At 45.4% G+C, this 14993-nt stretch overlaps 1 protein-coding gene across 7 annotated transcripts in view; it reads right to left on the bottom strand.

Moving 5' to 3' along the window:
* ece2b (endothelin converting enzyme 2b) overlaps nt 1-14993 on the bottom strand; it is an 80786-nt gene that overhangs the window by 45848 nt on the left and 19945 nt on the right. For all 7 annotated transcript variants that reach the window (XM_020503887.2, XM_020503888.2, XM_020503891.2 and 4 more), the window contains one exon: nt 6160-6243. In XM_020503887.2, coding sequence (XP_020359476.1) covers nt 6160-6243 — 84 coding nt within the window. The remainder of the gene's footprint in view (nt 1-6159; nt 6244-14993) is intronic.

Genomic DNA, 14993 nt, shown 5'->3' on the forward strand with positions numbered 1-14993 from the left:
GAGCTGTCAGTCTGCATGGAGCAGCCAGAGATGTCAGTCTGCATGGAGCAGCCAGAGCTGTCAGTCTGCATGGAGCAGCCAGAGCTGTCAGTCTTCATGGAGCAGCTGGAGCTGCCAGTCTGCAAGGAGCTGCCAGTCTACAAGGGAGCTGCCAGAGCTGCCAGTCTGCATGGAGCAGCCAGAGCTGCCAGTCTGCAAGAAGCCGCCAGAGCTGCCAGTCAGCATGGAGCAGCCAGAGCCGCCAGTCAGCATGGAGCAGCCAGAGCCGCCAGTCAGCATGGAGCAGCCAGAGCCGCCAGTCAGCAGGAGCAGCCAGAGCCGTCAGTCTGCCAGGATTCGCCAGTCAGCCAGACTCTTCCAGATCCGCCAGTCAGCCAGACTCTTCCAGATCCGCCAGTCTGCCAGACTCTTCCAGATCCGCCAGTCTGCCAGACTCTTCCAGATCTGCCAGTCAGCCAGACTCTTCCAGATCCGCCAGTCAGCCAGACTCTTCCAGATCCGCCAGTCAGCCAGGATCTGCCAGAGCCTTCCTCCTCTCCTGTGCTGCCGGAGTCTGAAGAACTGTCACACCCTGACCATAGTTTACTTTGTATATTTCTATGTTTTGGTTGGTCAGGGTGTGAGCTGAGTGGGCATTCTATGTTTCATGTCTAGTTTGTCTGTTTCTATGTCTGGCCTGATATGGTTCTCAATCAGAGGCAGGTGTTAGTCATTGTCTCTGATTGGGAACCATATTTAGGTAGCCTGGGTTGATTGGGTGATTGTTCCTGTCTCTGTGTTTGCACCAGATAGGGCTGTTTCGGTTTTCGTTACGTTCATTACGTTCTTTGTTTTTTGTAGTGTTTTTATTGATTTGTGTTTTACGTTTGTTTATTAAACATGGATCGCAATCTACACGCTGCATTTTGGTCCGACTCTCCTTCACCACAAGAGAACCGTTACAGTATTTCAAGGCCTACCTTCAAACTCAGTGCCTCTTTGCTTGACATCATGGGAAAATCAAAAGAAATCAGCCAAGAAAAAAAATTGTAGACCTCCACAAGTCTGGTTCATCCTTGGGAGCAATTTCCAAACTCCTGAATGTACCATGTTCACCTGTACAAACAATAGTACACAAGTATAAACACCATGGGACCACTCAGCCATCATACCGCTCAGGAAGGAGACGTGTTCTGTCTCCTAGAGATGAACGTACTGTGGTGTGAAAAGTGCTAATCAATCCCAGAACAACAGCAAAGGACCTTGTGAGGAATGCTGGAGGAAACAGGTACAAACGTATCTATATCCACAGTAAAATGAGTTTTATATCATGACAGAACCTGAAATGCTGCTCAGCAAGGAAGAAGCCACTGCTCCAAATCCACCATTAAAAAAAAGCCAGACTACTGCAAATGGGGACAAAGATCGTACTTTTTGGAGAAATGTCCTCTGGTCTGATGAAACGAAATTAGAACTGTTTGGCCATAATGACCTTCGTTATGTTTGGAGGAAAAAGGGGGAGGATTGCAAGCCGAAGAACACCATCCCAACCATGAAGCATGGGGGTGGCAGCATCATGTTGTGGGGGTGCTTTGCTGCAGGAGGGACTGGTGCACTTCACAAAATAGATGGCATCATGAGGGAAGAAAATTATGTGGATATATTAAAGCAACATCTCAAGACATCAGTCAGGAAGTTAAAGCTTGGTCGCACATGGGTCTTCCAAATGGACAATGACCTCAAGCATACTTCCAAAGGTGTGGCAAAATGGTTTAAGGACAGCAAAGTCAAGGTATTGGAGTGGCAATCACAAAGCCCTGACCTCAACCCTATAGAAATGTTGTCGGCAGACCTGAAAAACCGTTTGCGAGCAAGGAGGCCTACAAACCTGACTCAAATACACCAGCTCTGTCAGGAGGAATGGGACAAAATTCACCCAACTTATTGTGGGAAGCTTGTGGAAGGCTACCCGAAGTATCAATTTAGTGTAGTTTAAGAAAATTTAAAGGACATTGTTTTGCACTTAGGAAGGGAGGATGTGGGGATTAAACCCCGGTCTCAGGTGGGGATAAAAAAAAAAAAAAAAATTACTAGAACTGAATTTGCTGATAGTAATTACATTATTTAAAAAAAAGCTATGACATATGTAGTTGTCCCACCTAACCGTCTTAAGATGAATGCACTAACTGTTAGTCGCTCAGAATAAGAGTGTCTGCTAAATGACAAAAAAATCCAATTTAAATGTAAAATGGGGGTATTATATGTGACTCAGGGATTGACATTTAAGTTTGAAAGGCAATTCCCAATAGGGCAAACATGTCTCCTCCCTTTCATCTAAACTGATTGAAGTGGATTTAACAACTGACATCAATAAGGGAACATAGCTTTCACCTGGATTGGACTGAATGGCGCCGGAGGAGATTGCTGCCGTTTTATGGGCTCCCAATTGTTCAATTGTGTGTTTTTTCTCATTATTTGTAACATCTTTTGTACATAATGTTTATGTCACCGTCTCTTATGACCGAAAAGAGCTTCTGGATATCAGGATAGCGATTACTTACCTCGTACTGGTTGAAGATTTTTTCTTTAACGAGTAGGAACGCAAAGGAATTATTTCAGACAACCGACAAGGCCAGAATCCCGTCATTCGCATGAGAAAGAGACAGAGATATAGGACGTAGGTCAGGGTGCCTTGTAAGGATCTGACGGCGAGTGGGTAATCTGCCTCTACCGTCAGTCCTATTAGCCAACGTACAATCATTGGATAACAAAATAAACAAGCTACGATCACGAATATCCTACCAACGGGATAATAAAAACTGTAACATTTTATTTCATAGTGTTGTGGCTGAACAATGGCATGGATAAAATACAACTTATGGGGTTTACGCTGCATCGGCAAGATAGAACAGCTGCCTCCGGTAAGACAAGGGGTGGCGGTCTGTGTATATTTGTAAACAACAGCTGGTGCACAAAATCTAATATTAAGGAAGTCTCAAGGTTTTGCTCGCCTGAGTTAGAGTATCTCATGATAAGCAGTAGACCACACTATTTACCAAGAGAGATTTGATCTATATTTTCTGTAGCTGTCTATTTACCACCACAAAGTGATGCTGGCACTAAGTCCACACTCAATGAGCTGTATAAGGCCATAAGAAAACAGGAAAACGCTCATCCATAGGCCGGTGCTCCTAGTGGCCGGGAACTTTAATGTAGGGAATCTTAAAATGGGAATCCTTTTTACCTAATTTCTACCAGAATGTTAAATGTGCAACCAGAGGGGAAAAACTCTAGACCATCTTTACTCCACACACAGAGATGTGTACAAAGCTCTCCCTCGCCCTCGCCCTCCATTTGGCAAATCTGACCATGATTATATCCTCCTGATTCCTGCTTACAATCTAAAACCAAAGCAGGAAGCACCAGTGACTCGTCAATAAAGAAGTGGTCAGATGACGCAAATGCTAAGCTACTGTTTTGCTAGCACAGACTGGAATATGTTCCGGGATTCTTCTGATGGCATTGAGGAGTACACCACATCAGTCACTGGCTTCATCAATAAGTGCATCGATGACGTCGTCCCCACTCATCTCTGCCATTACAGGCAACATCCGCACTGAGCTAAAGGGTAGAGCTGGCACTTTCAAGGAGCGGGAGACTAATCCGTACACTTATAAGAAATCCCACTATGCCCTCAGATGAACCATCAAACAAGCAAAGCGTCAAAACAGGATTAAGATTGAATCCTACTACACGGGCTCTGAAGCTCGTCGGATGTGGCAGGGCTTGAAAACTATTACGGACTACAAAAGGAAACCCAGATGCGAGCTGCCCAGTGACGCGTTCCTACCAGATTAGATAAATGCCTTTTATGTTCGCTTCGAGGCAAGCAACACTGAAGCATGCATGAGAGCACCAGCTGTTCTGGATGACTGTGTGATAATGCTCTCGGTAGCCGATATGAACAAAACCTTTAAACAGGTCAACATTCACAAAGCAGCTGGGCCAGACGGATTACCAGGGCGTGTACTCAAAGCATGTGAGGACCAACTGTCAAGGACTAAACACCTCCCTCTTCATCTGGATCCTGAACTTCCTGACGGGCCACAACCAGGTGGTAAGAGTAGGCAACAACACGTCCGCCACACTAATCCTTAATTAACACAGGGGCCCCTCGGGAGTGTGTACTTAGTCCCCTCCTGTAATTCCCTGTTCACCCATGACTGCGTGGCCAAACACGACTCCAACACCAACATTAAGTTTGCTGACGACACAACAGTGGTAGGCCTGATCATCGACAACGATGAGACAGCCTATAGGGAGGAGGTCAGAGACCTGGCCATGTGGTGCCAGGATAACTACCTCTCCCTCAACGTGATCAAGACAAAGGAGATGATTGTGGACTACAGGAAAAGGAAGACTGAGCACACCCCCATTCTCATCGACAGGGCTGTAGTGGAGCAGGTTGAGACCTTCAAGTATTTGGTGTCCACATCACCAACAAACTATCATGGTCCAAACACACCAAGACAGTCGTGAAGAGGGCACGGAAAAGCCTATTCCCCCTCAGGAGACTGAAAAGATTTGGCATGGGTCCTCAGATCCTCAAAACGTTCCACAGCTGCACCATCGAGAGCAATGGTTGCATCACCACCTGGTATGGCACAACTGCTTGGCCTCTGACCGCTAGGCACTACAGAGGGTAGTGCATACCGCCCAGTATATCACTGGGGCCAAGCTTCCTGCCATCCAGGACCTCTATACCAGGCCTTAAACATTGTCAAAGACTCCAGCCACCCTAGTCATAGACTGTTCTCTCTGCTATCGCACGGCAAGTGGTACCAGGGCGCCAAGTCTAGGTACAAAAGGCTTCTTAACAGCTGCTACCCCAAGCCATAAGACTCCTAAACAGCTAATCAAATGGCTACCCAGACTATTATTTTACGTTGATGCTACTCTCTGGTTATTATCTACGCATAGTCACTTTAACTCTACCTTCATGTACATACAGTATTACCTCAATTACCTCGACTAACCTGTGCCCCCGCACATTGACTCTGTACCGGTACCCCATGTATATAGCCTCGCTACAGTTATTTTACTGCTGCTCTTTAATTATTTGTTATTTTTATTTTTATGTCTTAGTTATCTATTTTTTACCGAACAGTTATTTTTCTTAAAACTGCATTGTTGGTTAATGGATTGTAAAGGAAGCAGTTCACTGTAAGGTCTGTTGTATTCGGCGCATGTGACAAATAAAGTTTGATTTGATTCACCTTGTCAGTCTATGTCATGGAAAGAGCAGGTGTTCTTGATGTTTTGTATACTCAGTGTATTCACCTACACATAGGAATTAGATAGAAGAGTTCTGGAATTATTTGTATTTTGGTTGTTCAGTAAAACAATTCTCGGAGCAGGCTCATCTTGCCCAACTGCCATAAATTGTCTATCTTAAACAATGGGGAGGAATAGTTTTAGGCTATTGGAATTCTTTGCTGTTTGGTTTTCACTTTTTTAAATTATCTGCCCAATGTGAAAACCACAGAGCAGGCTCAACTTGCGCAACTGCTCAGTTCAATTGCTCCAGACAATAGGGCAACCCTTAATGTCAATTTCTGTGAATAGCCAGGAGCGTTACCACTGTTCCACAGGCTCTGCACACATTACATGTCTAAAGGTAATGTACTACTACTGTTAATCAGCGGCGATAATCGGCTGAACTTTCTTCACATTTGTCTTCAGACATCTAGAATAAAGTTCTCTCTAAAATCAGTACTGTACGATTACATTTAGTTCAGACAGTTTATGATGACATTACAAAAGACAGCCTATCCTCAGATAAATTTGCAATGCTTCGACCAAATGCAAGAGAACGCGAGAGAAAGGCATGACAAATCCATTGTCTGCTAAATAAATAAAAAATCATACTTTCATACTTTCTGTTTCTGATCGTTGGGCTAATCTAACAGCAGCTTAACCCCAGATTCGGTGTAATAATGCTCTGGGGTGAAGTACCCCCTAGGTACCTTAACCATTAGTGGGGAAAATGCTAAATGGACCCAGGATCCACATCTAGTTCAACTTCACTCTAATAACAGACTGACACTGTGTGGAGCCTCCTCTATTTCCATTGACCTCTGCCCCCCCTCCCCTCACATCAACCACTGAGCTCAGACTGACCTCCACACTGTCCGGAGACATGCTCCCATCAGCTGGGTTGTCTGTCGCCTCCTCCTCAAATGTTGCACGCTTGTAGCTGGACATCTGCATGGAGAAGGAAGAAAGGAGAGTTAGCACCAGTAATAGTAGGAGAGAAATAAAAATAATAAGCTGCGCTTTCACCAGATGAAATAGAGAGTAAGCAGTGCAGTGAAGTGACAGGACTTCAGTGACATACGTACACGTCTTAGAATGAAGGAATGTATTAGAGAAAACTAACAAGCCACCCATGAGAGCGAGGGAGAAAGGGAGGAGAAAGGAAAAGGGAGAGACACCCCCCTGCGGTTTCTCATCTCTGCCATTCCGTCACAATGTATTACCCTCTCTTCCCACACTAAGGTGTGTGTATGTTTGGTGATGGAACACAGAACACAGGCGTATGTGTGAGTACGACCTGATATTGATGTGCTTGGTGAAATGATGATAGTCATTTCTGTCCTTTGTAGTATGGTGTCACGCCCTGACCATAGAGAGCTGTTTATTCTCTGTTGGTTGGAGCATGATAGTGATTAGGGTAGGTCATCTAGGTGATTAATGGTTTATGTTGGCCTGGTATGGTTCCCAATCAGAGACAGCTGTTTATCGTTGTCTCTGATTGGGGATCATATTTAGGTAGCCATTTTCCCCATTGTGATTCGTGGGATCTTGACTATGTTATGTTGCCAATAGCACTGTTAGTGTCATGGTTCGGTTGTGCTTTATTGTTTTATTTGGTGAGTTTTGATTTCTTAAAATATGTGGAACACTACGCACGCTGCGCCTTGGTCCAATCATTATGACGAACGTGACAGAAGATCCCACCACAACTGGACCAAGCAGCGTGCTCGGGGGGAGATGGCATCCTGGTCTATAGAGGAGGTTGAGGAGAGAATAGCCTGGACTTGAGAGGAAGTATTGGAGAGGTATGAAAGCCTGCCGGGGAAGCATACGGAGGAAGCGAAGGAGGATCAACGACGACTCCGGGGTTCGCAACCAAGACGCAACCACGAGAGGCAGCCCCCCCCCCACAAGAATTGGGGGGCACACGGGGTGGTTGGCGGAGCCAAGTTCCAGACCAGAGCCAACTCCCCGCACTCGCTTTGAGAAGCGTGTGACCGTTCAGGCACCATGTTATGCAGGGATACGCACTGTGTCTCCAGTGAGCATTCACAGCCCAGTGCGCTCGGTGCCAGCTCTCCGCACTTGCCGTGCGAAAATGAGCATCCAGCCAGGATGGGATGTGCCGGCTCAGCACTCCTGGTCTCCAGTGTGCCTCCTCGGTCCATGATATCCTGCGTCGGTTCTACGCACTGTGTCGCCAGTGCGCCTTCACAGCCCAGTGCATCCTGTGCCAGCGCCCCGCACTTGCCGGGCTAAAGTGAGCATCCAGCCAGGCCAGGTTGTGCCAGCTCTATGCTCTAGACCTCCAGTGCGCCTCCACAGTCCAGTACGTCCTGTGCCTCCTCCCCGCACTCGCCCTGAGGTGCGTGTCATCTTGACTATGTTTAGTTGCCTAGTAGCACTGTTAGCTTCACGGTTCGTTTGTGCTTTATTGTTTTGTTTGGTGAGTTTCGATTTATTAAAATATGTGGAACTCTACGCATGCTGCGCCTTGGTCCAATCATTATGACGAACGTGACGTGACATATGGTCATTTAGTGACTACCCGGTTCTTTGTAGCATGGCCATCTTATGAGTAGCCGTGAACTGAGCCAGACAACTCCCACTCAGAACAGAGCAGCAGTCTAAATACAGGAGCGCCAGGGGATAGATCCAAATCCCTGTGTTTAATTAACCTTCTCAGGTTATAACATACCACATACACAAATCAAAATCAAATCAAATCAAATGTATTTATATAGCCCTTCGTACATCAGCTGATATCTCAAAGTGCTGTACAGAAACCCAGCCTAAAACCCCAAACAGCAAGCAATGCAGGTGTAGAAGCACGGTGGCTAGGAAAAACTCCCTAGAAAGGCCAATACCTAGGAAGAAACCTAGAGAGGAACCAGGCTATGTGGGGTGGCCAGTCCTCTTCTGGCTGTGCCGGGTGGAGATTATAACAGAACATGGCCAAGATGTTCAAATGTTCATAAATGACCAGCATGGTCGAATAATAATAAGGCAGAACAGTTGAAACTGGAGCAGCAGCACAGTCAGGTGGAAGTTGAAACTGGAGCAGCAGCATGGCCAGGTGGACTGGGGACAGCAAGGAGTCATCATGTCAGGTAGTCCTGGGGCATGGTCCTAGGGCTCAGGTCAGTTGAAACTGGAACAAGCACTGACAGACGCACACACTCACACACATGCAAGCACCCACCCACCCACATAGTGTTTATTTAACAATGGATAACAATTGATTTACACAGGCAAATATAAATAACTTCCTCATTCATGGCTAGGCTGAAGATAACAGAGATTATTGGACTCTGGAGCTTTCTTCTTTTGAGTGATGACTCACGCTTTACCATCTGACAGTCCATCAGACGACTCTGGGTTTGGCGGATGCCAGGAGAACACTACCTGCCCGAATGCATAGTGTCAACTTTAAAGTTTTAGTGGAGGAGGAATACTGGTCTGGGGCTGTTTTTCATTGTTCGGGCTAAGCCCCTTAGTGAACGGAAATCTACAGCATACAATGACATTCTAGATGATTCTGTGCTTCCAACATTGTGACAGCAGTTTAGGGAAAGCCCTTTCCTGTTTCAGTATGACAATGCCCCCATGCACAAAGCGACGTCCATACAGAAATGATTTGTCGAGATCGGTGCGGAAGAACTTGACTGGCCTGCACAGAGCCCTGACCTCAACCCCAGCGAACACCTTTGGGATGAATTGGAACGCCGACTGCGAGCAAGGCCTAATCGCCCAACATCAGTGCCTGACTTCATTTATGCTCTTGTGGTTGAATAGAAGCAAGTCCCCGCAACAATGTTCCAACATCTAGTTTAAAGCCTTCCCAGAAGAGTGGAGGCTGTTACCGCAGCAAAGGGGAACCAACTCCATATTAATGCCCATGATTTTGGAATAAGATGTTCGACGAGCAGGTGTCCATATACCTAAAAGCACTCTCCTCATCACACACATAACTCCATACTGCTCATCCTGTGTCTCCTTGACCTGCCGCCACTCCCCCAGTGCTCTCACCCTCTCCCCCTCTCTCTCTGTGTGTGATCGTGTGGGTGGAGACAGGTGTGCTGGAGTCAGAGCAGATCTCCACCAGCTGGAACCTGTTCCATAATCAATACCTCTACAAATACTCAGTCCTGCCACTTCCACACTGCCAGATCGTAATCACTGCTCAGTCAGTCTTTCTAGCCGTTTGTTACTATTTAGATCCTGTTAACCTGTTGTGCCTGTTTTCCTTGCCTGACACGGTTTTCCTCTTCGCTACAGTTCTGCCCGCTCTGACTCTGGTCCCTGTCTCCAGTCCTACATCTCCTCATCCTGCTACCTTGCTCTGGATTCCCCACTCTACTGCTCCCTTCGGACCTGCTTACCCTGTCCCAACCCCTCTCGCTCCAACCTCAGCCTCCGCAACTGGTTTCCTGCAACCTGCCCGAGATTCCCCTGGCCTGCACTCCATCTTCCTCCTGTGTTTCAATAAATACCTTGGTTACTTCATCCCAGTCTCCTCATCTGAGTCTGCTCTTGGGTTTCCCTGTTCCACTCCCCGTAACAGTCTATATGTGTCATACTGTCTAAGAATGCCCCCATGCTGGAATGACATGTGTCATAACGTTGGCCTGGGGTTAGGTTTATGACAGTCATAAATACCTCTTCCCCCCCTTTTTCCTCTATCTACCCTACTGATGTTACATTTCCAAAACCCTTGGTTAACATAGAGATTCTGGGAACATCAGAAGGTGGGGGGAAATTAACTATATTCTGGTAATCCGACGAATTGAACATATGCGGTGGTACTTAATGAATATGATGTCAGTTCGGTTGTCATCAGAGACATTTTCATCAATGATAAGATGACATAAACTCTACAGTGGAAAATCTACACATCAGAGTTATCGGATTCACATGGAATTGTTGTTCAATATAAATGTTTGAATATGAAATGATTCGTGATGGGATGAAATGTGATTTTAGTTTCTAAAATGTGAGATTTGGGTTTTCATAAGGTTGGGCTCAGAGGCCCGCCCCTGTGAAGGGACATGGGCTATAAAACCTTTCAAACACGCCCTCCTCTCCCTTCCTATATAAAGCCTTGACGACAATATAACCTCCTGTTCCGAGGATGTGAGGACGACGGTCCAGTGTCAGAATGGTTCAGATAATAACTACAGATCGAAGCCAACATCAGCGTGAGGTTTGGTTGCGAATGGTATGAACTTTGAACTCTTATTCACTACAGAAGTGATACCTCCTAGCCGTTGAGTTAGCAACAGCAGGTTAGGAAGGAACAGACAGAGTATCCCATCTACCATACAACGACGTTACTACAACGTATGCAATTTACCAACAGAGACATTCTTCAAAGGACTCAGTTGGGCAACACGGCCTTCCATTTACCACCAACCTACCGAAGCGCAGCTCAGAGTAAATATTTACTGCATTTTCCTTTTCCAAATGGGCGGTAATTTAAAATGCATAAGATTCTGTATTTACGATAGCACAGCTTCGCCCTTTGTTCCTCAGTCTTCCCGCTCTTTCACTCAAACCCAGCCCTTTTCTTTTGTGTAACCAGTTGTCATATCTGACGTAATTTGTAATCAAGTTATGATTTAATTATGTGTATGTGTAATTCTGTGTGATTAGTTAGGTATTTAGTAAATAAATAATTAAACCCAATTTTGTATTGCTGATTCAACTTGTTAGCCAGGGTTCGTGCAGATAACCAAGAATTTACAACTTTCAAATGAGACTGAATTAAGATGACGATTAATATTGACTGCTATTGATGTAAAATATTACTAGGTCTTTAAGAGTTTATTCGGAAGATAACATCTCTATAAATATTATTTTGTGGAGCCCGACTCTCTAGTTAATGACATTTACATGATTAGCTCAATCAGGTAATATTAATGGAGAAATTATTTTATAGAATAGCATGTCATATCACTTAATCCGGCATAGCCAAAGACACGACACATGTATGGAAGACGAGCTCAGGGATGACGTTCCAAACAATAAACTTCCAAACTCATCTAAACAACATTCTCTCTAAAGGTAAATGTTAGGATCTAAAAGGAACAGATCACAGATGGAACCTAAGTGGGAAGGGTCGTAAATGAGCCATTATCTCCATGAGAACATTACTCATGAACAAGGTTCAGAAAGGGCACAACTGACATAAGCACAAAGTGTCCCTTCAAAAGGCAGTTTGGAAAGTGTAAGAATCATTCCAGCTGGAAAAATTTATGACAACACTTTCTGGTTGTAAACTAGTTTTCTGGTTGAAAATAAACTAAACTCCGCAAAAAAAGAAACGTCCTCTCACTGTCAACTGCATTTATTTTCAGCAAACTTTATGTGTAAATATTTGCATGAACATAACCAGATTCAAAAACGGAGACATAAACTGACAGTTCCACAGACATGTGACTAACAGAAATGGAATAATGTGTCCCTGAATAAGGGGGGGGGGGATCAAAAGCAAAAGTCAGTATCTGGTGTGGCCATAAGCTGCATTAAATACTACAGTGCAACAACTCCTCATGGACTGCACCAGATTTGCCAGTTCTTGCTGTGAGATGTTACCCTCTTCCACCAAGGCACATGCAAGTTCCAGGACATTCTGGGGGGAATGGCCCTAGCCCTCACCCTCCCATCCAACAGGTCCCAGAAGTGCTCAATGGGATTGAGATCCGGGCTCTTCTCTGGCCATGGCAGAACACTGACATTCCTGTCTTACAGGAAATCTTGCACAGAAAGAGCAGTGTGGCTGGTGGCATTGTCATGCTGGAGGGTCATGTCAGGATGAGCCTGCAAGAAGGGTACCACATGAGGAGGAGGATGTCTTCCATGTAACGCAAAGCGTTGAGATTGCTTGTAATGACAACAAGCTCAGTCTGATGATGCTGTGACACACCACCCCAGACCATGACGACCCTCCACCTCCAAATCGATCCCGCTCCAGACTACAGGCCTCGGTGTAATGCTCATTCCTTCGATGATAAACGCGAATCCGACCATCACCCCTGGTGAGACAAAACCGCGACTCGTCAGTGAAGAACACTTTTTGCCAGTCCTGTCTGGTCCAGTGATGGTGGGTTTGTGCCCATAGGTGACGTTGTTGCTGGTGATGTCTGGTGAGGACCTGCCTTACAACAGGACTACAAGCCCTCAGTCCAGCCTCTCTCAGCCTATTACGGACAGTTTGAGCACTGATGGAGGGATTGTGTGTTCCTGGTGTAACTCGGGCATTTGTTGCCATCCTGCACCTGTCCCGCAGGTGTGATGTTCGGATGTACCAATTCTGTGCAGGTGTTGTTACACGTGGTCCGCCACTGTGAGGACGATCAGCAGCCCATCCTGTCTCCCTGTAGAGCTGTCTTAGGCATCTCACAGTACGGACATTGCAATTTATTGTTCTGGCCACATCTGCAGTCCTCATGCCTCCTTGCAGCATGCCTAAGGCACGTTCACGCAGATGAGCGGGGCCCCTGGGCATCTTTCTTTGGTGTTTTTCAGAGTCAGTAGAAAGAGTGTCCTAAGTTTTCATAACTGTGACCTTAATTGCCTACCGCCTGTAAGCTGTTAGTGTCTTAACGACTGTTTTTTATGATTAATTGAACAAGCAAGGATTTTGGATTTTTACGAATCATCTTTGAAAGACAGGGTCCTGAAAAAGGGATGTTTCTTTTTTTGCTGAGTTTATATAACAGCCAATTAGGTCTCTGCAACCAGCTTAAGACGTCTGTTTCATTTAGAGATCAAGAAGTCATGTGAAAGACAATATTTTGGATGTTATCAGGTCAGATAACCAGATTACAACCAGAAAAGGAAGTTAACAAAACGTCCATATACAACTAGTATCCTGCTGGGATATTACACTGATTCACCTGACACATTATGTGCCATATCCCCTTTTTTCTTTATCTTTCTCTCACTTGTGTCATTTTTTTAGGAGACATTTTTCTTTTTCCAGAAGAGCTTTTCCTGGGTATTTGATCATTTATGTCTGTTAGCTTCGCACTGTAATCATATTGTACTGTCACATGTCGACCAACCAACAGGAAAACCTTCTGCTTAGTAAGTTTGTCCTTTAGACATGCTCCCCTCTCTCTCTCTCTCTCTCTCTGTATCTCTCTCTCTAACACACACACACACACACACACACACACACACACACACATGCAACTAGCATCTTCCTCTGCATTGTTCTGGATGTCACCAGCGAGCCCCATCACTTCTAAATAATCTCCTCTAAAAAACAACACACGTAACAAAACCAACAAATCCCAAACCTGTGTATAACAAGACAAGACAAACTAAGGGGAGCACACTAGTTTTAAAGATACATAAAACATCAGTTCCTCACCAGAAGCAGTCACACACACACACTTGCTGTCTGTAGCTATTCTCACTCTGGTCCCCACCTGATGATGTTCCTCCCTGGATCCCCTTCCCACAGCCTGCCTCCCAGCAGACCGTTCTCACCAGGTTAATAATGAACGGGATGGGAAGAGAAGTTAGTCATAAAGCAGAAGGCTGTATGGGAGGGAGGAGATTCAGCGTATGATGTGTATGATGCTGGTGTTGTGGGTGGCTGGATGGAACCAATACATGACTAACAAAGGGGGAACCGCAATACAGATTGTATTAGTGGTGCGTAATTGGTGGTGCGTACGTGCGTGCGTGCATGCGTGCAAGTATGTGCATGTGTGTGTGTGACACAGAGAGAGTGTGTGCTCTATAGATAAGATACAGAGACTGGGTTATAGATAAGACTGGGTTAGTGTTCTTGATGTAAGCTGATGGATGAGGATAACGGCTCAGGCTACTAATGAAACCAACTAAGTTTCTATCGTGACGATGATGGCCTATTGATAATGGTGTGTATGTGTGTGCACCAAGGCAATGGCCACAATACAGAGGAAAAAACAATGGCAACCCATTAAAGCCATCTGCTATTGGCTATTGATTGACCTGATGGGATAAATGGGATGGTGTGGCACTGAGCTTTGTGGATGGCCATCTGTAAAAAAAAACACTACACTACAGATCTATAAGAAAAAAAGACTAGCATCCCTTTTTCTACAGTGAATGGCCTAACACGCACACGCACACACACACACACACACACACACACACACACACACACACACACACACACACACATACAGAGTAGGTGAATGATATTTGTTCTGGTTCTCTCTTTCTTCATGACAACACCCACATCCTCAAAATAGTACATCTGAATCAAGAAATGGTTCCTTATAGAGTACTTTTACGAAAATGCCCTGAGACACACGTACGCACTCACACATCTACACACACACTTGCACGCAAAGTACTCTCTGTATGACCTTTCTAATAGGTTACAAAACCTTCCTTTCATCCACCCACATCACACCCATTGACCATGTTCCCCTCTCCTCTCCTCTCCTCTCCTCTCTATTTTTGCAGGAATCTCCTTGCGAATGATTTTGCCGAAGATTGTATCACCGCCGGGCTGGGCAACCTGAGCTTTTGCTATCTCATCCGCCATGGCGCTAGACGTTGGTCTTTGTAGAATGTGATCAGCTGTGATTTTTCTTTTGTTTAATTTGCAACTCAAATGATTGTTATGTCTACTGCAGTGCCCTCTAAAGACGAGGCTATCAGTGGGTTTTGGAGTCTGGTGTCCTCACTCCTTTTCA

This window comes from Oncorhynchus kisutch, linkage group LG15, assembly GCF_002021735.2.
Source record: "Oncorhynchus kisutch isolate 150728-3 linkage group LG15, Okis_V2, whole genome shotgun sequence".
In the NCBI taxonomy this organism is placed as follows: Eukaryota; Metazoa; Chordata; class Actinopteri; order Salmoniformes; family Salmonidae; genus Oncorhynchus; species Oncorhynchus kisutch.